The 24,560-nt window shown below is 44.6% G+C and overlaps 1 protein-coding gene across 3 annotated transcripts; it reads right to left on the minus strand.

Moving 5' to 3' along the window:
- Nucleotides 1-7,378: 7,378 nt before the first annotated feature.
- LOC133358496 (nectin-3-like) lies at nucleotides 7,379-22,689 on the minus strand. 3 transcript variants are annotated; one of them, XM_061576839.1, is made up of 11 exons: nucleotides 22,496-22,689; nucleotides 20,410-20,490; nucleotides 17,687-17,992; nucleotides 16,330-16,447; nucleotides 14,482-14,846; nucleotides 12,622-12,718; nucleotides 11,175-11,226; nucleotides 10,776-10,921; nucleotides 9,862-9,910; nucleotides 8,565-8,597; nucleotides 7,379-7,827 (listed from the first exon to the last, which is right to left on the minus strand). In XM_061576839.1, the coding sequence occupies exons 1-11, from the start codon at nucleotides 22,536-22,538 to the stop codon at nucleotides 7,762-7,764; spliced, it is 1,356 nt and encodes a 451-aa protein (XP_061432823.1). In that variant the 5' UTR covers nucleotides 22,539-22,689; the 3' UTR covers nucleotides 7,379-7,761. The 3 variants fall into 3 exon arrangements, with proteins under 3 accessions (XP_061432823.1, XP_061432821.1, XP_061432820.1); XM_061576837.1 differs by having other exon boundaries at nucleotides 11,175-11,223; nucleotides 20,128-20,490; XM_061576836.1 differs by having other exon boundaries at nucleotides 20,128-20,490.
- Nucleotides 22,690-24,560: the final 1,871 nt, after the last annotated feature.

Consider the following 24,560-nt stretch of genomic DNA (forward strand, 5'->3'; position numbering starts at 1 on the left):
TGCTGCAAATGTCTTTATATGCAGTTAAATTGTTATGATAAATGAGGCCTAGTTAACAACGAAACCGGATGAGGTCATGAGGTGTCCGCCATTTTAGCAGAGAGCGGCCATTTTGTGTGAGGCAACTGTGTTTCAAGGTTGAGACTGGAATGGCCTGGCCTCTAAATAATCTTAATAAACTCGGCTTTTTATAGCGCAATTTGGACAAAGGCCTTAAAGCACTTAATGTAAAATTATGGAAAGCCTTTTGTAAATACACGTGAGTTTTTAAGGCAGAATTATAAAAGTTTAACGCCTTTATATTCCGTCACGGGTCAATGAGGAAAGGAATTCTACGAAAAAAATATCTGGCTCCCATAGAATGTCTGGTCTTTGGAATCATAATGCGGTAGATCAAAATCAGCAGATCGCCTCAACCAGAGCCGACTCGACTGTTGGATGAGAGTGCTGCTGATGCTGCTGCTGAAGCCAGAGACAAAGGTGTCACTTGTGTAACAGGTGTGTCGAAGTGAACGTGATGATTTACATGTAAGATCATGCCCCCTAGTGGTTGCAGTGGTGCGAGGTGCCTTAAGCCGGTTCAATTACTGTACGGGGAGACCCTTCTTGAATATCGCGGGTATATATTTTGTACCTGAAAGTACCGTGTCATTGGCTGATACGGTGATGTGGTGCGGGCTAGGGATGCAAGGTCCCACCTCAACCTTTGATGTGCATAAATCTCGTGGATAAAGAAAAATATCTCCCCGTATAGCCTTAACGGCACACTAGGGGGTGGGTGGTAGTGATATTCAGCACGTGACTTGTAATAAACATTTCTAAGAATAACAATGTATAACTGTTTTTACAATATAAATTTGGCCATAAATGAAAATCCATTGGTTAGTAATTTGTCAAAATCTCAGGTGCTTGGTTAATCGGTAAATTTGATCAACCGCACGTAATCGAGTCTATCGTATGTGTCACCGCCCACAGCTATGAAATAAGGGCCCTCCAAAGCGATGTTTTGTGAAATACACTTGCTGTGACTTCGAGTCCAATCCTTGAGCCGCTATTGCATCACGTACACCACCGTCACCATGGCTGGAGTAACCATGGCCTACAAGACGCGTCACTTCTTGAGGAAATGTCACACTGAACACGTGACATGTACAAACAAGATGCAGAACAAAACTGTTAACTTGGCACCTTTGCACTGCAACGTGTTTCCCCGAGTTCTCAATTTACACGTGCGATTCATCAAGGGTAAAGTATGGTTTTGCATTGGCACGTTTTTTATTTCATCTTCGTTGACTGCAAGCTCTGGATTATTAATCGTGGCCGAAGTCATTGGATTTCATGTAGTCATCTCAGTCTAGCTGGCGAATAATGGCATTTATAACGCGCCAACTCAGAGGCGCTGAGCCAAGCTCAGGTGTGTTCGAAAGCCCTGAGCTTGGCAAAGGGATATAGTTCCACACCGAAGAGGCAACAGCAGAGAACCGACAAGAGACTGTGAAAGTTTAGTGTAGTGCAGTGGCGGCTCGTCAATAGAGGGCGCAGGGGCGCCGCCCCCATCAATATTCAAGAAATATACATATGCAAAATTTATATAAAAATACATAAATAAAATATTTTTTTCATACGATGTGCCGGCTGGTAGTAAGAAAAGCATCAGCATTTAATAAAAACTGGCTTTAATCGGTCAACTATTTTCTATGTTTTTCAATGTGTTTCATGCGGGGCGCCGGACAAATGGATGTCTATGTGAGACTTTACATTTTCGGACAGCATGTGACCTGAAGCTGGTCTCTAATTGGTTTCTTAAAGATTCTCCTCGGGGCGCAAGTCGTTGCGTCCCTGGCCAATCAGAATTGGATACATGTTATTTTATCCAATCTGATTGGTTCTCGTCACCTGTCATTCAAATTTACGCTGTAGGCCACTACTGCGAGTGCGAAGGCGACACCACTTTGACACTTGCTAGGCTGATCAAATTTTTTGTGTAAACAATGGCAGCAGTTCATCCAAATTCTGTAATTTATTTACAAAAAAACCCTTTCACAAGGCTTTCGCTGGAAGAAATAAAAAAGATAAAGGATCTCGGACCGGACCAACCCGATTTACAAATCCAGCAGCAGGCCAGTGACAGAGGACGAAGCTACACACGAAGCTTCACCCGCGCTTGTTATGAGAAACGGAGGTGGCTGGCTGGATGTGATGTTAGCAATTCTCTTTTTTGTTTTCCCTGTCTTTTATTTCAAAGTGTCGGCACTGAAGTTTTGTGGACAACGACGGGGGTAAGAGACCTCAAACATCTCTCTGACAAATGCAAACGTCATGAAAGTAGCCGCAGCCATATTGATAATAGCATGAAACTAACGTTTTTATGTTCAAGTAGGAAACATGCTTTTTGGTACTTTGGTCTGAAATGTATATAAAAGAGAAACATTTATGTTCAAGTAGGAAACATGCTTTTTGGTACTTCTTTTGGTCTGAAATGTAAATAAAGATCATCAAAATTTATATTCAAGTAGTCAAAATGGTTTTTGGTACTGCTTTATATTTATTTGCCCCCCTCAATAAAATAAAAAAAATGCGCCCCCCCAAAAATAAATATCACCAGCCGCCACTGGTGTAGTGTATAGTGACGTGAGGCTGTACCAGTTCGAGACCTCGGTGTCCTGATGCAGATTTTGAGTGACGCTGCTGTGCAGGCAGAGGTCGCAACCGGGTACCCGATACCCGTACCATACCCGAGGATTGTTGGTGACGGAAGATTGCTGGCTTGCGAGCGCAACCACCTGGAGTCCTACTGTGGACAGTGGTTCTGTTCACCCGTCCGCCACTCAGGAGTGGATCGTAACAGAAAACCACTCGCCACTGCCGGCAAAGTAGCCCTCCCGAATGCTGAAGACTGCGAGGCTTCGACAGATGGGGACACTCGCGGGGAAGAAGGGAGGTGACCTCCTGAGAGCTGTGAAGTTGTCGTTGGAACGTTTCATTTAATCTGTTCAATTTTGAAGCAATCCGAGAAACCGGTATTGTCGGGTTATAGGATTATGTTGTTTGTTGCTGTTATGATTGTGATTAAAGTTGCTATAATTTGCAGATATTTTCACTCCCCCGGGGAAGTAGCAAACTTGTCACCATTAAACAATTTAATAACTGTAAAAATTTTGAATTCAAAATAAACACCATTATGCAGTATACTGGCAGTGATCCTTGTTATACTCCGCACACGGTCATTGGGTGTGTCGCGTGAAACGGGTCCCACCATGAACTAAACCACAGCGGTGTGGGTACTAGAGCTAGGGTCGGCTATGGGCCGAAACCCGCAAAATCTCATGTCGCAAAAGGATGTACCGTTACAGGCACATGATATGTATATAAGATGTATATTAGAATAAGAATATACTGGAGAAAACCGATGAGCCATACAGCTCAGACCTCTAGTAGGGGCACGGGGTAAGAACATTATAATACTAAAACAGAATAGTAGTGCACAGTACAATAAATCACCCAAATACAAATAAAACTAAACCATCCCCATCCTACCAGGCAAAGCCCACTGAGATATGCACTTATTTATATTTATGCAAAATTCCCCCGTCTCTCCCGTATACAGACTGCATGGAACAGTGCTGCCAGCGAGTACCCATTAGACTAAACTATTTTTTATTATTTTATCAGGTAAGGCCTATTGAGCTATACTGTATAGCTCTTTTTCAGAAGTCACCTGGCCATAAATGAAGGCTCAATGAAGTGACTTATCGGAGCTGGAGAAAAATACATGCGACTTGTCTTCACCTAAGTCATTTTCTGCCAATATGGCTACAGAAAATTAACGCAGATTGTTCACTTTAGTTGCAGGGATGCTGCCGTGGTATAATTATGGCAGTTACACTATCGTTGGCGCATCTTTCTCTGTTGGCTGCTATCCCATGACCTTTATTCTTCTGGTCGTGACGCATGGTCATCTTTTTAGCGAGATACATGGTCACACGCCATATAAATGTGCCCATGTTCCCAGATTTATGATGAACAGAGGAGACCGCGAAAAGATGTCTGTATACACATTTGCCAGCGAGAGGCTATAGCGAGGCGCATCACAGCCCACCCCACAGCAACAACAATAAAAGCAATACAGTTCTGAGACAATGAGTAGCGACTCTGCATTGTATTGTCCTCCGGAGAAATGTGCGACTCCACAACAGCTCGGCACCAGGAGTTTGTGAAATGTAAAACTTTATTTCAAAAGTCTTCTTCAGAAGGGCAGTGGCATATCAGAAATTGCGGGTCAGAAACACCCTCCATGTCACACCATAGCTGAATTCCTCAGGCGCCAAATCTGTCCAAATCTCAATTGTGATAACAGCCGCTTATCATTTATAACAACATTTAACATACATAATATTTCACAAACATTTAATAAGAAATATTTTAATATTTAACAAACACATCTGCCCAAATAAATCTGTAGTGCCTCCGACATTTCCTAATACTTGCACAAACCAAATACGTACTTTTTCATTATTATTTTTTTATCTCAAATTAAAAAAACTACGTGAATTAGATTACTCGTATTTTACTGACAATAAACATGAAATCAGGAATGTAACCTCTGCAAAACAACTGTCCCACTTTAATGTGGGACAGGTATCAATGTTAAAATTTAAATCTAAGACATTTAATATATTCTCCAAGAGATGGAGACAAAATGGAGATGAGACGGATACGAGATGAAGACAAGACAGAGCATCATCGCAAGCAGAGTGCAGTTAGAGTACCTATACAGTGCTTCATTACGATGCATACTGTACAAGGAATCCCGTGGTCAATTGCGAATTGTCGAGCATCTCAATAAAACATTTGTAGCAAAACCGCGATAGCTAAGCCCGCGAGAATAAATAATCAAATACAGACACGCAGATCCTTTTGTCTCTCTCGTGCGCGTCTATGTTAATAACTAACTTTTATCAATAAAAAAATTACGAATATACACCCACCTCTGTCTCGCGTGTCTGTTTTAACAACCACAATTCCATTCCCCACTCCCTCGCTGTCCTGGAAACTCTATGCTTGTCTCCCTCGCTGTCCTCCTTGACACTTGTCTCCGTCGCTGTCCTTACGTGTCTGTCTTCCACTCCCTCTCTCTCCCCCACCCCACACATCCGGCCTGCCCTCCCTCCACCGGAACTGCGTCTCCCTGGCTTCCCTGTCTCGTCTCTTTCCCCACCCTCAGTTTTCGGTCATTACACAGTAATTAAGAATCTCCACGCAGCACACCCGTTGACTGTGCGCTGTAATCACACGACTGATTCATTCTCCACGCGCGCAACTGGTGCCTCGGCACACCAACACCGATTAGAGCAACGAATTAAATTAATCCCAAGTTAATATCTATCTTTTAAACCCAATAATGGAGGATCTCCACGCGGCACGCACCAGCAAATATGCACACGTAACTTCAGTAGATTTTTTTAAAAGTACTTTTTTATAGATCCTGCCAGCCCATGCCTCGCAAAATCAAGAATGAAAGGGAACAAAAAAATCGGCCTTCCTCGTTCTCAACCAACCAAAATTGCTAAATAAAAAATTCAGTCTACCCTCGTGACAGAAACGCCTCGGCATATTAACACAGCTCGCCGTCTGTACGACGTTGAGTGGTCCCCGCAGTGACGATGTTTCACGAAATATTGTTGATCAAGACGCTACAAAAACTCTTCTCCCACCACGTGCCCTCGTCAGCACAACAACAACTTTGAGACCACGTGAAGTGTCGAACGCCCGCGGGCAAGAGGTCATGGGGCAGACCCAGGTGCCACGGGTCGACCGGCTGAGATGACCGAGATGACTGGCTGATGCACCACCTGTGCCCCCTACTGTGCCAACTTGCTGTGCTTTAGCCACCCGGCGCTCCGCTCGTTGTGAGCGTTGCTTCTGCCCCCTCCATTGTTGTTGGAGGGTGACTGCCTCAAACTGCCCAGTAGCGTCCTTCACAGGCCTCTTCCACAGAGGCCGGTCTTGACACCGCTAGTACTGGTCAACGGCAAGTCCACTCAGCTCCAATCGTCCTGTACCACATCACTCCATCTCTTCTCTTGCCCATGCCGTGCCCGTTTAGCCCCCTTGATTCGGCCGAACAAAAGTTGTTTAGGCATGCGGTGGCTGGGAATGCGGGCTACATGGCCCAGCCAACGCAGCCTTGCCTGCCAGTAGAGCTCACCGATGGGAATTTGTACAGATCTTTCAAGGATATCTGAGCTCACACAATCCAGCCTGGTTAAACCCAAGATGGAGCGTAGGCAGGCCAGCCTAAATGTTTCTAACTGGCAAAGATGTTCCATTAGGGGGGTCCATATTTTGCAAGCGTAGAGAATGGAGGGATTGGCCATAGCCAAGAAAACCTAAAGCTTCGTGCAGAGCGACAGACCAGGTAGCTTCCACACAGCATTACGCAACCGATGAAAAGATAATGCTGCTCGACTGATTCGGAGTGAGACCTCTGCTGTCAGCACGTAGCCCTGCTGACACACACTTTAAAAAAACCTCCCTCCTCCTGATTGGACGGGATATTCGAGCCTCACGATTGGCTCGTACCCGTGTCATTGTGACGTTGCCTCTCACTCGCGATGACGTTGCCATCGCATCCGATGTGAGGAACATGTGTTTTGCAGCCGTGCTTTCTTGGTTCGTTCGGCTGGCTCGAGATACATATAGTGGGGGGATTGACTGATGGATGGCCATGTCCATTCAAATTAATTCAGCAACTTCTGTAGAACCTCTGGTCTTTTTGTGATGGAATAAAATATTGGTTGTGTAGAGATAGTGCATGTGTTGAGACAATGTGTGTTTGGAGAGTGCGTGTGTAGAGACAGTGCGGGTACGGGGACAGTGTGTGGTCCAGTGGTTACGGGGAGTAATTACAGGGGTGAATATTAACAGAGGGGAGTTATGAGAAGAAGGGAACCATCTGGGAAGTTCTAGAGAGTTCGAGAATGGGGGCGGCGCCGAGGGCGGAGTGAGGGCCACGCCTTGGATTAAACGGGGAGAAAGGCGAGGTTCGGGGCTGCCGTGGGATCGGGGTCGACTGTCTTCACGCCGTCGCTGTCTTTGCATTGTCGCTGTCTTCGCGTCATCACTTTCGTCGCTTTCTTCGCGTCTACGCTGTCTTCGTGTCGTCGCTGTCGTTGCTGTCTGCGCGTCGTCGCCACTTGCGTGCCACCCCTGGCCCGAGTTATATGCGTGTCATCCCTGAGCAAGTTATCGACATGAAGAGAAATAAAGCTACCCTCTACAGTTCGTGTTGTCTGAGAATCATTGAAGTTGTAACATGCACTGTGCTGCTCTACCTGCATATCAAACCTGCTTACAAATGATGCTCGCATAGTTCTGCTTGAGAAGATTGGCAAGTTTATTGAGTACATTTTCTGTTATTTTCATGATATGGGCAATAAATTGGAGAGCCAGAATAAACCCACCACGTATACAAGGAGATCCATGCCCAAAGTCCACACGGATAAGCCGATATTTAAAACTAAATTTTTTAGAGCTGCTTTTCGTGTTTTTATTTTATTGTCCTTCCCCCGCACCTCACTTTGGACGACTTAAAGATAGAACGATCACCGAACACGATCCTATCGTATCCACTAACTCCACCTCCAAAGTGCTTATTACGTGTGCGCGTCACAATTCCCGAATAAATTTAACTTCTAATTAAACCCGTGTACATTGGTTTTAACCGTGTCGTTTAGTGCAATGTGTTGAAAGTGCTTAATCTCATACATTCTCGTATGTGGGATGGTTTAATTCATCGTAAGTTTTCCCTGTAGACGGCTTCAGAGGCTGTGAAATGAAAAGCAAAGAAACTTTCATTTTTGTTGATTCATTTGAGTTCATCGCTACAGGTATAATGTACAATTTCGTACTTAAATCAAGTCCCATTTTCTCCCAGCTCAAATGTGCGTGGCACGGTACTACTCTTCTGCATTGGTTTGTCCTGAACCATGGCTATTATTCTACACAAAAGCAAAGTTTGTGGGGAATAATAGCCATTTTCTATACTTTTTAGGCATAAGCAGTAAAAAATAACACTTACTACCCAGGGACAAAAATCGTGTTACATAGTGTATTCACTGGGCGAAGACCCCGAGGACGGCCCAGGAAACCTCTGGCGAGATTATGTCGCTCGGCTGGCCTGGGAACACCTGGAAATTCTCCAGGAAGAGCTAAATGCTGTGTATAGTAGTGTATATTAGTGTATAGTATAGTAGTGTTTTGTAATGTATAGTAGTGTAATAGTGTATGTTAGTGTATAGTGTAGTAGTGTATAGTAATGTATAGTGTATAGTGCAGTAGTGTATAGTAATGTATAGTAGTGTAGGATATAGTATTGTATAGTGTAGTGTATAGTAATGTAGTGCTAGAGTCTGTCACGAGGGAAAGGGAGGTCTTTACCAACCTTACTTAACACGCTGCCTCCGGGACCCTCACCAGGACAAACGGATTGAGACACGAACGAACGAAATCATATTCAGCGAAGGCATCCTTACTTAGCGTTGCCAATTGAGCGTGAGGCTTACCTGGTAGTGAACGCCATATTGGTTTTGTGGGTTCTGCAATGGGAAAGAATTAGTTGGCAAAAACTCACGCAATTAGATGTTGAATGTCGGTACAAATTACTGAAATGTTACAAGTGGATTTTTTTTTTCCGTGCGTGTCTTTGCCGGTGGTGCAAATGGTTTGCAGCACTGCAATCTGTTTGGCCATGGTTCAATTGTTCGCGGTGAAATTTGAAACTGTGCTGGACCTCCCATAGGTCAACGCTGCCATAAAAAATTTAGTCAATATTTAAATTTTACCACTGGGGAGCTGATTGATGTGCTGATCACCACTGCACCTCATCCCAAATACATGCTCGTTTTACCGCTTTATCCATGGCAGTCTATGATTACTAAACAGGGAATTTTGAGGCATGTATAAGGACAAAGATTCCCGAGTGTGGGCTTCACAGATTGTTGTGGCAAGTGCTGTTCGCGAGCAGCACCTATGAAGGCCAGCACAGCACACGAGCGAATGGATGGGTGGCCAGCACCACACTCCGCCGCCTTTTACTCCCTAGTGGTGATGTTCACACACCCCTGCACCAGGTACTCATTTGATGCCGAGTCAACCTAGAGGAGGCCAAGGACTGGTACAGATAATCGTTACCGCTGTTCGCCGCGAGCGGGGATCGAATGGCCGGGTTCGTAGAGTGGCGCGCTAACCGCCACACTGTCGGGGTGTGTTCAGTAGATGGCTGCCGATAATTCAAAATCGCGGTTAATCCAAAAAATATATACAATTTTCCGCGGATCTCTATGCTAAAATCCACTAATATAGGTAAAGTTAAGAAAATACTCTTTCAATTTAGAACGAATATTGACCCGATCGATGCGCGTGCTCAGTCATAAAACTTTCCTGCTCCCGCCCAGCAGAAGACTCGACCCACTAAGTGACAGCAGAACCACAGCCAATCAACATCAATCAAACTCCGCCCACTGTTGTAAAGGTATGCAACTACTGTAGTGTTGGTGCGAGTACATGGATTTCGGATTAACCAGAGCAGATATTTTTGATCTATTTCAGCACGTAACATGTAATAAACATTTCCAAGAATGACTATGTAAAACTGTTTTTTATTTAGTATTAATTTATGTATTCATGGAAAATCCATGAGTTATTAATTTATGTCAAAATCTAAGGTGCGCGATTAATCCGCAAATCGAATAAACCACATGTGGATAATCGAGAGTCTACTCTATATACAATGACACACACACACGATATCACATTGCTCAGCCGAGGCAGGTAGTAAGATTAGCTTATCAATTCACCCACCGATTCAGTAGAATTCAGGTTTTTCTCATCCAGATTTTTTCTGTGGTTCCTAAAAGAGTTTAAATGAAATTTTTTTCAAAGATTAATGCACAAAAATGGAATAACTTAAAGTAATTGATCATCGATTATCCAGCTTCCAACATTATCCAGCGGTCCCGAGGCCGATCCGGCGAACCCGGTAAAACCACTCCAAAGGCTGGAACCAGTCTGGCCATCAGCATGACAAAAAAGTTAGTTTTGCTTGATTTCAATGTCAAATATTATATTTGGTACATTATACACTACATACAACTTAAACAATGAAAATACTGTACGTTAAAAAAAATTCCGACTATGCGAAGCGCCCACGCTTTGCTCCTTTTGTGAACCCTCAAGATTTGGAAGGGTCCCTTGCCCGAAGAAACTGCTCCTAATAGCTGGGATTATTTCCCATTTAGATAAAACCATGGACATAGTTTAGTGGGGGGCGAGGAGGTGGCACGGGGGGTGGGGCAATGCCACCCCCCACCCCAAACTGGACACCTTAATACATTTATTTTCAGTAGTTTACAATTAAGATTTTAAAAACATAATTACATGCAGCCGCAATTCCTAATGTGATGGACAAAGCAAAACCCTGTCCGCCCTTCCCCCAAAAATATAGAAGTCAAACTCCGCCTATGCTAAAAACCTACTCAATTTGCCATACGTTAAGATAAACTTAGACATTTTTTTTTAATTCGTACTGCACTCAGAAGTCCCTTTTGTTGGGTCTACTGTGCCTCTTAAAAACAGAAAACGTAATTGGCTGTGTCGGTGGTGGCGGGTTTAACAACACGTTTATATTTACGCAATATAACCCCAAAAAACCTCTATCATAGATAAAAGTCTGATATTTCAATCGACATAACACTGTTTGAAATGCTTGGACATACCATTTGGAAGTGATTTCTGCATGCACATTGTAGAATTCGGCACGGCCAGAGGGCGGCTGTTGTAACTCCAGATTGTGGGATGGGAATTTCCCGTCAATGTATTCGTACTGATGATGGTCGTCCTGCTGCTGATGTTGCTGCTGCTCCTGAGAGTAGGAATGGGGCGTGGGGTTAGAGGGGTGAGCATTAAAAGGAAAACATAGTTTGAAAAATAAAACATTATTTTCCAACGATATTGATTGACTTCGATGCAACGGATGCAATCTGCTTTTGTAAAATTAACCTTTGTTGTACTTATCTATGCTCATTGATGAGATCAGCAACGGATCATGTGGTTCATAAAGAGAGGTATTTGTGGTGTAGATCCGTGTCACTGTGTGTCGCTTATCAAACACTCACGGTTTCATCCGCAGTATTCTGCTGGCAATTTTCACCTTTGCTCTTTCTCCTGCAGAGATTGTGAAAGGAGAAATATCACCACAATGTACGTACAGGGCGTATCACTCGATTTGCAAAGAGGGATGCGGTTCTTAAAAAAAAACTCGCCATAGAACAGAATTCCGTAAATTATAAACGGCTAACTCCCATTAATTTAATTAAAAGAAAATGAGGGATGTGTTCAGGACAGTCATTCCAACTCTACTCTAAAAATATACACCACCTATAACACTCTTCACCGTGTAAAAATAATAATCATAAAGAACATAAACATAAAAACGATTGTTTAATAATTCATGTAAAACTACACTTATTAACCTAAGTCGCCAAAAGATCCTGCAGCGTATTGGAATGACCGGAGGGAGAGGCGTTGTGGAAGCGTTATTACTGCCGCCGCCGCTGCCGCAGGGACACCGTCGCTGATGGGTAACGCAGCCTCCCGGGTGCCTTCTTGTTTGACGATCTCACGGCGGTGCGAGTGGCAGCAGTGAGATTTCGCTCGCGCGCAAATGCGACTTCACGAATCGAAAAGCGTACACAATTCGTCAATTGCGCGAACGAAAAAGTGTCGTGAAGTGAACGTTCGTAAAATCGAGAGTTACCTCTACAGCGTACATTTTCATGGACGCATTTTACTCCGATTAATGTCACAGAACTATAAAACACTGGCTCATAACTGAAGAAAATGCCGTGAGGTGCAAACCATCAGACATATCGCTAGTGACTGGCCAATACAACACCCATGCTCTGGTGGAACAAGTGCACGACTCCACTCAGCTACCCCAATACAACCACGCGTACTCTGGTGGAACGAGTGGGCTACTCCACTCAGCTACCACCCTGGATGCCATGGAATGGTGTACTACATTAAACCTACAATTGTAGCCTGCTCATTTTTTAAAATGCCATGTGAATGATGATGAAGAAAACGGCGATAGGATAATTTTTTGTATTCACGCTTGTAGCGTTAAGACTGTTAACACGACCGAATTGTTAATATCTAAACTTAGTTGTGGAATATCACAGCTCTGATGGTTACATTTTAAGAGCGACATTTTCATTATGTATGATACAGTGGAATGATAAAGTGGAATGATACAGCAACACGGGTAGCAGTATACCCTCAGTTTTATGTCCCATCATCTCACTGCATGGTGTGTAGAAGTAGTGTACAATCGTATCTCTACGTTATTTATTGGTGTAAATAGTGTTTCGATTAACGCGGCACTTTTCAGGAAAACATCTATCACCACCACCAGCCCTTTCTAAACAAGACTCACTGTACACTATTTATATATTTAGCTTTACGTTCAAATAATCAAGAACGTAACCCAAGCATACGTCGAGGTACACCCGTGTAACAAGTTCCGACAGCAAGTAACCTACGCACGTGAATGTCTTCCCTTACTTGTGGAAGCAGAAGTAGTAAACGGGACCCACCGCTGCCACCAATGCCGTCAGCGGCACTACGATGGCAACGGCTACAACCCAGGTCTCAACGCCACCTGTAAGACAGCAACGCGGCTGTTATGAGACATTCACGCACGGGATAACTTTGCAATTTGTACACACACAGGCCCACGTCAGTAGACTCTAGGATGAGGAAATTCCCTAGCTGTGGGGTTTGTGGGGTTGCTTGCCCACACTTTGTCACGCTGGTCAGTGCCGGTTGGTGAAAGTGGGTGGTCTAGACCTCAGACTACAGAGGTTTGGTACAACAATGGGTTTAGTAACACTGCCTCCTTTCCCACCGGCGATATGTTAACTACCTCGCTTGGTATGTAGAAGGTTGTTGGTTCGATCCCAAGCCTGACACATGCTGTACATTTGGAGTTTGTGGGTCTCTCTCTCATCATCATCACGGTGGCTAGGAGATGTTAATTATCTCGCCCAGTATACAGGAGGCCGTGGGTTCGATCTCAACCCTGACGCCTGTATATTTGGAGTTTGTATTTTCTCCCTGTGGTCACGTGGATTTTACTCCGGGTCCTTTGGTTTTTTCCCCTCCACATTTAGAATCAACATGAATTTAGAGTATTCGGCTGCTATATATTTCCACGCAACAAACCACATCATTGATATAAATTTGTGGCGAGGTCGCTTCTGATAAAGAGCTACATAGCTCAGTGGGGCTTACCTGGAACAATTCGTGTTTTTCGTTAAGTTTTAGTATAGCCCTGTGTGGCACATTAGGAATAGATCACTCTTTTAATTATGTCTTTGTGCAGCAAGGGAGTAAAGTGTGGTTCTGTGAAAGTCCTGATGTGCTGCGCAGTACATCAATGCATGTGTGTACAGCAGCATGTGCAGACTGAGTCGTGCCTGTAGGTGGCTGGCAGGATTATTGTATGACCGCACGTATATACCAGTCACGTGGTTAATGGCGACTCGGGAGAAATGCTGTTTGTAACACACGTGCTGTTGCATTTTACAGAGTGACGGTGCTGTTCTTCACAATATTGCTATTAACCACAATAAATGTGTCTGCCCTCGATTTGGAGCACCTGCCCACGTCCTTCATTTCGAGTGTGCAACATATTTTGGCGAGCCTGGCAGGAGAGTTTCTCAGAGTTCACTGACGGGGATCAACTCTTCCAATGAGACGGACCAAGCAATTATAAAGGCAGCATATATAAAGATATTCGCACAAGGATATAATTAAAATAGTGATCCATTCCTAATGTGCCACACTTGCAAGCCTATATAACATTCGCTCTGCAAAGTGAACGCCTCTACAAGCACTGAAAGCCGCTGCCAGATCCCAGACGCACACCTCGCAGCACCATTCCTACAACTTTAAATCCCACGGCGATCTCCAATTAAAAGCATTAACTCAGGCTCAAATGTCTGCTTGGCTTTCCTGTTTTGACACTGGGTGCCTTCAGGGCTATTTGTTTACTTGCTATATATAAAACATCTCCTGCTTGCACCTGAATGGATTAATATAGTCCCACAGACTTGTCCAAAACGAGTTTGGAACAACACACTTTTTTGTCTCTGTTTAAGATTGAGTCCATGTTTTTTTTTCCTCTCTCTGTTTCAAATTCCAGTCTTTAAACCAAATTATACCAAGAGGAAAGTTCGGGTTGCAAATGCGTTGTTTTTTGTTTTATAGTCACGGTGAAGCAAATTTTCGTCCGTCCCAGTTAAATCAGCAGGCCGACATAGGAGAGCAGAGAGAGATGGCCGTTTTGTCGCGATGGAAGTGGCTTTGTTCTATAGTTACATTTGGAGCTGGTGTAGAGCTGCCTGTAAGCCGATTACGTACCGATGTAAGGGCTGACTGTAGTTAAGGCAGGTCTGGTGGTACGGCTGGTTGTAGTTGAGGCAGGAGTGATAGTAGAACGGCTTGTAGTTGAGTCAGAACTGGCGGTAGGGCTGGTCGAAGTTAAGGCAGAACCGGTGGAAGAGATGGCTGTAGTGAACGCAGCACTGGTAGTAGAGATGCTTCTAGACATTGAAAAACTGGCACCTCTACGTGACCTGATCATTACTTTAATTGCCGCCTCGCCCCAGCCCACCGAATTATTGACGCGGCAGGAGAATGACGCAGAGCCCGACTCGACCAGCGGGCTTCGGAAGCTAAGAGAGCTCCCCTTCTCAAGGGCGCCACTGGAGATTGAAGCGCCGTCCCTGCAACAAATAATCGCAACAGATAATAACACATCGGTACAAAGCGAGAGGTTCGTAAAATACCCAACCCCGTGATGTGTTAAAACACCATCGTATGTGAAACACTGAAGTTTAAGATTGTTTTTTGTTTTTAAAGTACATTTTTTTTTATCTCAAGAGGTGAAGGAAGAGTAACAGATTTGGGCGATTTGGGGTACGATGCGTGGCTTGGACTCGAGCGGAAACCATCGCGAACAAGTTGGGTGTGCAGTGCATGGTATAGGTAGCTGAAGTGCTGTAATTAAATTAGTTAATTTGACATTCAAAAAGGGAACATTTGCGGCAGCAATCCGGTTTCATTTGCGGTTCGCTGAAAGGTGAATTCAAGACACGGTTCTCGGCAGCTGTTGCTCAGTGTGTCTTCACGTGGGCATTATAAACCACCTTCATAAGGTGCGGAGTAGTAGTGTAGCAGTTAGCGCACTACACTACTATTCTCGCTCACGACCACCAACACCGGTGACGATTATCTGAGCCGGTCATGGGGCCTCCCCAAGATCGACTCAGCCTCAAATGAGTCCCTGATGTGGTGTGTAAACATCGCCACTGGGGGGATTCAAAGACAGCCGGGCGTGATGCTGGCCACCCACCCCCTCGTGTGCTGTGCCAGCCTTCATAGGAGCTTGCTAACAGAACATGCCCCAACAGTTTCTTCAGGCTATATGGGGGATCTTTGTCATTGTTTATTTTCCTTGGAATAGGGTACACCGAGCCCAAGTGCTGGGGTGCAGGTTTTTATAAGTGGAAGCGTAGGTGGATAGCGAAATTAGGCAGTAAAATGCGAACCCTTATGATAAATCCTCGCTTAACGCATTGCTGTTCTCGCCATAAGGCACTTTTTTTGCTACAACGTGGTTCCCTCCATCAGGAAACAATTTTTGCACAACGCAGAACGAGCGCCGTTATAACGCAAAACAACAAACTAAACACAAAAAGCATTTCTAAATAAATAGCTTTGTCACTTTAGATTATTTAAAAGTGCCATAGCTCGTAGTGGCTTCCTAATATCGGAAGTAATAGCGTTACAGACAGCCACACAAGCGCACCTAAAAGCACGCGACGTGGTGACCGTCTTTGTTCGATGGTGAGGCAAATGCCACTGCTGCGAGGTTGACCGGAGTTCGTGTGATAGTTTATTTTCCTTGACGATATTAGCAAGGTATTGTGGTTAATTTGTGGCAAGCTCTTTGTGTGTAATGAGTGCGACCCTATAATCATGTATTCGTTCAGTAGCCAGAAGCCAATCTTGCATTAAATTATAGCAACAAAAAGAACGTAGCAAAAGAGCCGTTCCAGGCGGCCGCAGAAGCGCATATGAAAGCACCGTGCGATGCCAGTGCCTTAACCCGCCAAATTTTTATCGTTATTATATTTAGGGGGAAAATCGTTTTTCCGCTTAACGCGCAACTTTTAGGGTACACGTCTAAACGAGGATTCGCTGTACCTGCTCCACAAGTAGTGCGTCGCATGAGGGTTGGCGTCCACTCGGCAGGTGAGCCGAGTTCCTCGTCTCCCCAGATCCCGATCGCCGTCGTATTCTACGACAGTCACTCTCGGTTTATCTACAGATAAGAAAGGGGGACGGGCGCTGATTCAGTCGGGAGAGCTCCTTCAAACGACGCTAAAGGCGGCTCAGTCTCTCTTTTTTTTCTGGGTTACATGGAGTAGCCTTGATATGTACTGCCATCATCCTCCTATTTCTACTGGAGAAATCTGATGAGCTATAAAGCTCTTTTTCACAGATGTTCAGTAGGGGCAGGTAAGAACGTTACAACAACAAGCAGTACAATAACATGATAGTAGTACAAAATACAAGAAAGGTACACAAATAACCGAAACACGTACAAATGAAACTAACCATCCCCATCCTACCAGATAAGGCCCACTGAGCTATGTAGCTCTTTTTCAGAAGCGACCTGGTTATCACAAATTATATCTGATAAAGTGGCTTATCATCACGTGGACATTTATAGCAGCCAAATACTCTAAATGTGTGACATTGATTCTAAATGTGTAGGGAAAAACCGGAGGACCCGGAGAATAATCCATGTGATGATGGAGAGAGAGACCCGCTAACTCAAAAAATATACTGGCATTGTCAGGGTCAGAATTGGACCCACGACCTCCTGTATACCGGGTGAAGTAGTTAACATCTCACCACCGTGGCACCCTTATCTTATGAGATGGTGCGATTAGGTCATTATAAGTTTGTTTATCCCCCCCCCTCCCCCTTATTTGTGGATATTCTCCAGTCGGTTGTATTTTCAAATTAACTTTTAATAACCTATTGTTTAAAAAAAAATCCACAATTTGATTCCAGTTTGTTCCATCACCATCATGTTGTGTAAACAAAATGTCCATTTGGAACTCTAAAGAGAGCGGTGAGTGCATCCATCAATTATCGGTGAAGGGCTCGTGAACGTTGAGATTGCAGGATAACTTTTTTGAGATTTCTTCAATGGACCAATTTTTTTCTTGGTTTAAATCTACCCACTCGCATGCCCCCACAGCCCCTGTCATGGACGGTTCACCGAGTGTGAAGACAAAGACGTGGGCCCTGCTACTGACGACCCCTTACAACACAAACGGGCCTGTGCTTGGACTCGCAAAGTCCGGCTGCAAATTTTCACTCTTGGGAAACGTAACGCCAGCACGGTCCGACTAGTTACAGCAGAGCACCGCAAAGTGCCACAAAACTATCACAGACTGTTGCAAATTTGCCATGAACTTTCACCGATTTGATATTACATACAATTATTTTTTGGGGATTTATATATATAAATTCACGGTGCTCCACTCACAGTGGACATCGAGGATGGTGGACTTAACAACCGGGATCTCCAGGGCCGGGTGCTCCACCTTGCAGGTGAGCGTCCGCCCGTGGCTCTCGCGCGTGGGCTCCATCCGGTACTCGCTCCTCACTGTCACCGTGCCATCGGGTTCCATCTCTGTGGTTTCGTAGGAGCTGCCCTGATGATGATCGAGGCCGCTCCAGGTGACGGAAGCTGCGGGTTGTCCTCCCAGAGCGACGCACGTGGCCACGGTCACCTCCGCCCTGCCCTCGACCAGCTGGGATGGGTTCGACTCCAGAGAGGCGTTCGGGGGAACTAGGGCATGGAGGTCAATAAAATGCGGTGACTTTGTGGATGTCAATATCTGGATGCCTCCTTTTTATCATCATAGGAATGTAGAGTTTTAATTTGTGGATCAGGGTTATTAACGTGAGCACACTCACCATTATGACCTGTTATATTTATGTAATAAATTATTACCCGTTTTATAATTATGCCTTATTCATATCACTATAATAACGCCCTCATATCGTCATCCTCAATGAAAAGTCATCGGCGTCTGCTTCTGAATGAAGGTCTCCCCTAGGTTCTCGCCATTCCAAACGGATTTTTAAAATCACAAAATGATCCATCTTGCGCCTGCACGCGAGCTGATGCCCACTGCTCCATCTCCGTGGTGGGTAGGGTTCAACTCCAGGTAGATGTTCGCAGGGGGAACTTGGGGGCACGGAAGGGACGGATGACACTTTTGCGGATGTCAATACCAGGAGAACAATTCATCGACATCGTGGAAACTCTAGAGTTTGAATTGCCAGTTGAGCGTCGCCAACAAAGAATAATAACCTCTTGATGGGTGAGGCTGAAAGTGGGTTCACACGAGATTACTGAACCTATGGGATGTTTTGTTTTAAACACAAGGCCCACATGAGTCTCACCTCGACATCATCAAGCCTCCACCCGTGCGTCTGAAGTCCCCACACCCAGTGGTGGTGGGCATTACCGCAGCCCAAAGACTCCCGAGTACGCGGGATACCCACAACTGCCTGGGTACGAGGAATTGAGATGCGTGGATGTGCCCAACCAGGACTTCATCAGTGATCCGCCTTTCCAGGTCCCTGGCTTCGATCTCCCAAGGCGCCAGGAGGCTCAGTTGAACTACTTCCGGTGTGACCAGGGTATTGTGTGGGTGTGCCCCGCTTCCGAACATCAATGGGGCATCGTACTACTATGCGACGACCCAGCTGTGTGAATGCGGGCAGCCAGGAGAGCAATGGCACACCATCGTCTCCAGCTGGGAAGTCCGTTAGGGCGTGCCATGGACTGGTTGTTGTTGTGGTTGTCACATGGCTCTGTGGCTACGTGATGCTGACGTCTACGCTCCCACAATATATAACCTTGGCAAGCATATTTATTTATCGTTCTTTCAAATCTGGCGCTCGAACTGTACGGCAGTCACGTGTAAAAGGGTTCGCTAAATAAAACTTAGGCCTCACTTGGGTGACATCATGGGGGCGTGAGATTACCACACTGCTATATTCGCCGCGGGAATGTTTAGACTGTTAAATAACGGTCGATCCAATTAACAATCGGGGTGATGGTGGAGCAAAAAGGAGGTGAAGCCAAGAGCCAAAACTAAACTATTTTGTATTTTACCAGGTAAGCCCGATTGAGCTGTGTAGCTCTTTTTTGGAAGCGACCTGTCCATGAGGTGGCTTATCTTCACGTGGACATGTACAGCAGCCAAATACTCTTAACGCATGATATTAATTATAAATTTCGAGGGAAAACCCAGAGGACCCAGAGAAAAATATACGTGAGCACAGGGAGAACATGTTAACAGGCGTCAGGTTCGGGATCAAACCCATGGCCGCCTCTATACCAGGCAAGGTAGTTAATATCTCACCACCATGGCGCTCTGAAGCAGTTGCTACAAGCCATGTGGGGGCCTACCGGTCAGTGACCCCAACGTTACGGCAAAATTCCGCTATGGTGTTGTAAACACCATCACTGGCCACGCAATATTAGCATGTCCTGGAAGACATTGTCACATGTACAGACATCATGGTGTCGCATGGCGCTCTAATGTCATACTGGGCGTGTAAAGGCCATGCAGGGGGCACTCTGAGGTTAGGTGGTGGAATACGGGACGACATGTAAGAGAATTAAAGATGGTAGTAACAAAAGGCGTGAAAAAAGAGATTGCAGGGAGTTATAAGGTAGATGACGAGGTGGATGTCGGGAGCTTGGGGGATTCGGAAAAAGTGGCTGAAGAGAGAACTTGCTTACAGGGGTGTGCGTTACGGTGCATTACCGAGCACGTGTTGCCAAGCATGCGTCAGCGAGTGCCCGTTCCCAAGCGCCTGTTAGTGAGCGCGCATTAGCGTGTGCGCGTTACTAGTATTTGACCTCGCAACCTTCTGATTGTATAAACATAAAATGTAGCGGCTCACCATTCACAGAGAGGCGGACTTTTGCCGAAGAGTAGCCTCCATTATCAAGAGTGCCAAAGTTGCAGACAAAGTCTGCAGCGTCCTCTAGACGCAGGTCTTCGATGCGGATGGATGCGTTTCTCAGTTCTGAGTCGAGATTCGTGAAGCGCAACCGGCGCGAGAGGTCAGGATCGAAGCCAACCGCGTAACCTGCAGGAATGGCCGCCGCGATTGTCACTGGCGAGCCTCCGTTTACTTTCTGCCACGTTATTCTGGAGAGCCGTTCTGACCCCATGTACGCACATCTCAGGGTGACCTCTTGACCCGTATTGCTGCTCACGAACCGATCCACCTCCACTTGGGCAGCTCCCAAGGTCATCAGACCTACACGGGAGGGATAACCGATAAAAGTTAGAATACTTCAGCTTCTCAAAACACATTTACCTCACGATAAAGGATGCCACGTAAATTATGTTTTCCCCCCAATCTATATTTTTGTCATTGCTTTCTTTTAGAATGTTACGTGTGCATTTTACACGTTAAAACAACTGCCAAGTCTGTATTTGTCAAATGCATCCAGGCATCCAGCTGAGAGAGGCTGTCCAATACGATGCCAGATCTGGTACCCAACAGTCAACCGTAAATGGCCGAGCCACAGGGGGGCCATGATCGGCGAACTTTATCTCCCTTAAATTTGGCGAGAAACATCAAAAAACTACAGAGGCTAAACCCGCAAAAGGGTTGAGGGCTTTGCTGTATTGTAGTGCCTATGGCAAGTGTATTTCATTATTTAAAGCTTTCGTGACTGCAGGGATTCATATTATTGGTTCTTTCGGTAAAGTCACGTAGAAGGGAAATAATAAAATAAAATAAAATCTAATTTTTTATTGTTTAATATTTATATTATTTTATTATTTCCCTTCTACGTGACTTTACCGAAAGAACCAAGAATATAAGTGTATTTTTTTCTTTAAAATATTTTTATTCCACATCCTCCCTCAGATAATTAAATTTTAACATCCTGACGTTCCAGGCGGTATCTACTAGGGTCACGTTTTAAACATTTTAATAAAAAATAAACCCGCAAGGATGAGGTGGCTGCATGCTCTTTTAAGTGCGTCTATTGGACCGCAGTTCTTTGGCCACCACCAGGGACGTGCTTTGCTTAGCCCTCTTTGAGTTCACTGCAAAGAAAGTATATGAGGAAACCAACGTCTTCACCATATCAACTGACCTAATTACTGGTTAAGTTCTCACGTTTTAACTATATGGTTGTGACTTTCATGTAAAAGCTGACCCTGGGGGTGCCACGGTGGCTAGGAGATGATAACCACCTCGCCTGGTCTACAGGAGGTCGTGGGTTCGATCCGGACCCTGACGCCTGCTGTATATTTGGAGTTTGCATGAATCTCTCCCCATGGTAATATTGATTCTTCTCCGGATTTTCCGGTTTTTCCCTCCACATTGAGAATCTACATCACTCGTTCAGAGTATTTGGCTGCTATACATTTATACGTGATCATGATAATCTACTTCGTTGAGTTATCATTTGTGATGGCCAGGTCACTTTTGAAAAAGAGATAAACGGCTCAGTGGGCCTTACCTGGTAAAATAAAATAAAAAAATAAACATCATGGGACCTCCTTTGCCAGTACCAAAATATACTAATAGGGGTTTCCCCCGTTTTATCTGGCAACAAAACTGACACCTTTGCAAGGAATAATGTTTACATTAACCACAATGGTGTTCGACCAGATGACGCCAAAAGGCTCTAAAGAAAGCTGTCTCTGGTGTGGACCAATCAGTTTCAAGGACAATGCATACATTATCAGAATATTGTTTTTTGTTTGCATTTGACTGCAAGTATTATGGTAAATGTAAACATGATTCCTTGCAAAAGGTGTCAGTTTTGTTGCCAGAAAAAGGGGGAAACCCCTATTAGATAAAAATAAACAGTTTAATAGTTTTAATACATCTGGCTCTTCATGCCAGCAGCTCTCCCGCTTGCGAATCAATCTACATATAATGTGTTGCATTACTCGACCATAAAACATCGAAGTGCGGACACTGCCTGCAACTATTACTGCTGCTGGTGGTGACCACAGGAGCTCGAATCTGGGATTTGTGGCTAGACAACACGTGGCTGGCGTGGCACCGACCCAATGTCCTACTGGACATCTTTGGCAAAAGGGGTTCATAGCTTAATCGAATTTCCTCCAGTCATTAAATTTAAGGTTTTGATTCTGAAAATTCGATTGTTACCGCACTCACACGTATTGTTACGCTTTCAACAGGTGCTTCTTGCAAAACTATTTCCCCAGCAAGCTTGCGCATGTTGAAAATGTTGATGCTTGTGCGTGCATGTATGTGTGGTAATAATAAAACTCACCAAATAGTAGTGCTGTGGGAATTTGAAGTTTCCAAAAGTCCATTTCATTTGAGCCCTATTTCCTCTTGACAGCGCGAAATTAGTATTTAGTATTAAAGAATGGTATAAAAAAGTACTGGATCAATTTCTAAAAAAATCTTAAACCCGAATTACAACTCCGAGCCTCTTCAAACCTCTTCTGTAGTCTTCACTTGAATTTCTGTATTTTACAAACCAAGCCAGAACCAATCATGTCCTTTTAAACTGCAACTTCCTTATGACTTACTCCACTGGGGCAGGGGCTTCGGTAGTTAAAACACGAATACATTACTTATCTCTTTTAACTTGCATAAGGCAAGCTATTGTCAATTGCTCAAATATATAAGGTCACAGGAATGCACTTACAGTCGGTAGTCGATCAATGACCTGCCGTACATATTTACGACCCAGGTGTAGTAAAAAAATAAAATCTGAAAAAAAAGTACAGGGCATGGAATGGTCCAGTGTTAGACACGCGATGAATGTTGAGTTTTTTTATGGCAAGCCCTACTTCGTTGTACGAGGCCAGTCCCAACTATTTAAAAACATTTTCAATCTTCGTACGTTTTATCAAGCTTGTGAAGTTTTAGAAGAGTTTTGTATTAAATGTTTTATTATAGAAAAAAATTAACAAAAGTTTTCTTATACCAGGTGTAAGGCCCCACTGAGTTTCTATACAGCTCTTTTTTTCAGAAGCGACCTGCTATCACAAATGATAGCCCAACAAAGTGGCGTATCATCATCAGCACGTGGAAATGTATAGAGAACCCAATACTCTCAAATGTGTGAGGTTGATTCTAAATGTGCAGGGGAAAACTGGAGGACCCAGAGAATGATCCACACGATCACGGGGAAAGAGATAGAGAGACACCGCAAACTCCAAATATACAGCAGGCGTCACGGTCGGGATCGAACCCACGACCTCATGTATACCAGGCATATCCACCATGGCACCCCATGTATAAACCATAAGGTCTTCCAGTGCGATGCTTGCCAGCAGCCTTTTAAAGAGGCGAGCGTTGGGACCGGTGTTCCGACCTTTTTAGTCTCCATCAGCTTCGTTGCCACGTGATCTTGGCACTGTCCCTTTTTTGAATATTTATTTATTATTGCTGCAATGTGCGGGCCCCAGGCATCGCGTTGTGACGCACGTACACACACACACCGTCAACCACAAGCCAAACCGGTTGTGAAAAGCAGGTGGAGGTGGGTAGAAAGATGGGGAACGGGCTAGCTGCCCCAAACCATACAAATGAGTCTCACCGAAGGGGTTAAGGATAACTTTTTTTAATAAGGGGGAAGCGATGATGTTTACGTCGTTTATTGTGAAAATTCGGTCACAGTTCCTATGACCACTGTTTCAATGCTTTTATGGCTTTATTGTGGTGATTTTTCGATCAGTTTTTTGGTTTGGCCATGTTTGTTTGTTGTAGTACAGAGTTAGACTGATGGCCTTAATCTAAGTTGTCTTGTGGTTGTTGTTGTTTGACTTGCATCCCACTGGGATTTTTGCACATTTTTGTGTACGGTGCTTTTTCTGCAATATTTTACTGTCTTTTCTTGGATTTTTTGTTTGCACTCAGTCACATATTCACTTTAAGATGTTTTTTGTTCATGTGTTTGTTTTTTGTTTGTTGCGGTTGCACCCGATTCAAGAGCCGAATGGCTCACAGGGCTATACCTAATAAATTAACTTGAACTTGATGATGAGGGGAGAGAGGGATATAACCAAAACAACAGCTGATATAAAGAAAAGAAAAACATTAAGAGGCGACCTGAACGAGTATTGTTTCTTTCCACCCCTCCGAGTCCAGCTCCCGTTTAATCTGCAGTGGTTGTGCCCCTTATCCTTGGTCCCTGTCTCCGGACCCCCTTCCAGCCTGACTTATTCCAGGTGTTGTATAAGGGAGGAGTACTATCTCTTCTTTCAAATGTCTGGTGCCTTGTGCAAACTGTAATTCGCCACACGAGTGTACCATGTGGCTGATGAGGAAGCACACGTTGCCTGGAGAGCCAACGAGTGCTGGAGACAAGAACAGTGTAAAAC

This window comes from Lethenteron reissneri, chromosome 62 (assembly GCF_015708825.2).
Source record: "Lethenteron reissneri isolate LAM-NWPU_2019-01 chromosome 62, ASM1570882v1, whole genome shotgun sequence".
Taxonomy (NCBI): domain Eukaryota; kingdom Metazoa; phylum Chordata; class Hyperoartia; order Petromyzontiformes; family Petromyzontidae; genus Lethenteron; species Lethenteron reissneri.

Excerpts from the sequence above, each read along its gene's own strand:
- LOC133358496 (XM_061576836.1), bottom strand. The coding sequence starts at position 22,538 with ATGGACTTTTGGAAACTTCAAATTCCCACAGCACTACTATTTG. Across the intron at positions 17,993-20,127 it reads AGTCCGCCTCTCTGTGAATG|TTCCCCCGAACGCCTCTCTG; the intron begins GTGAGCCGCTAC and ends TCCATGCCCTAG. Across the intron at positions 10,922-11,174 it reads AGAATACTGCGGATGAAACC|GAGCAGCAGCAACATCAGCA; the intron begins GTGAGTGTTTGA and ends TCCTACTCTCAG.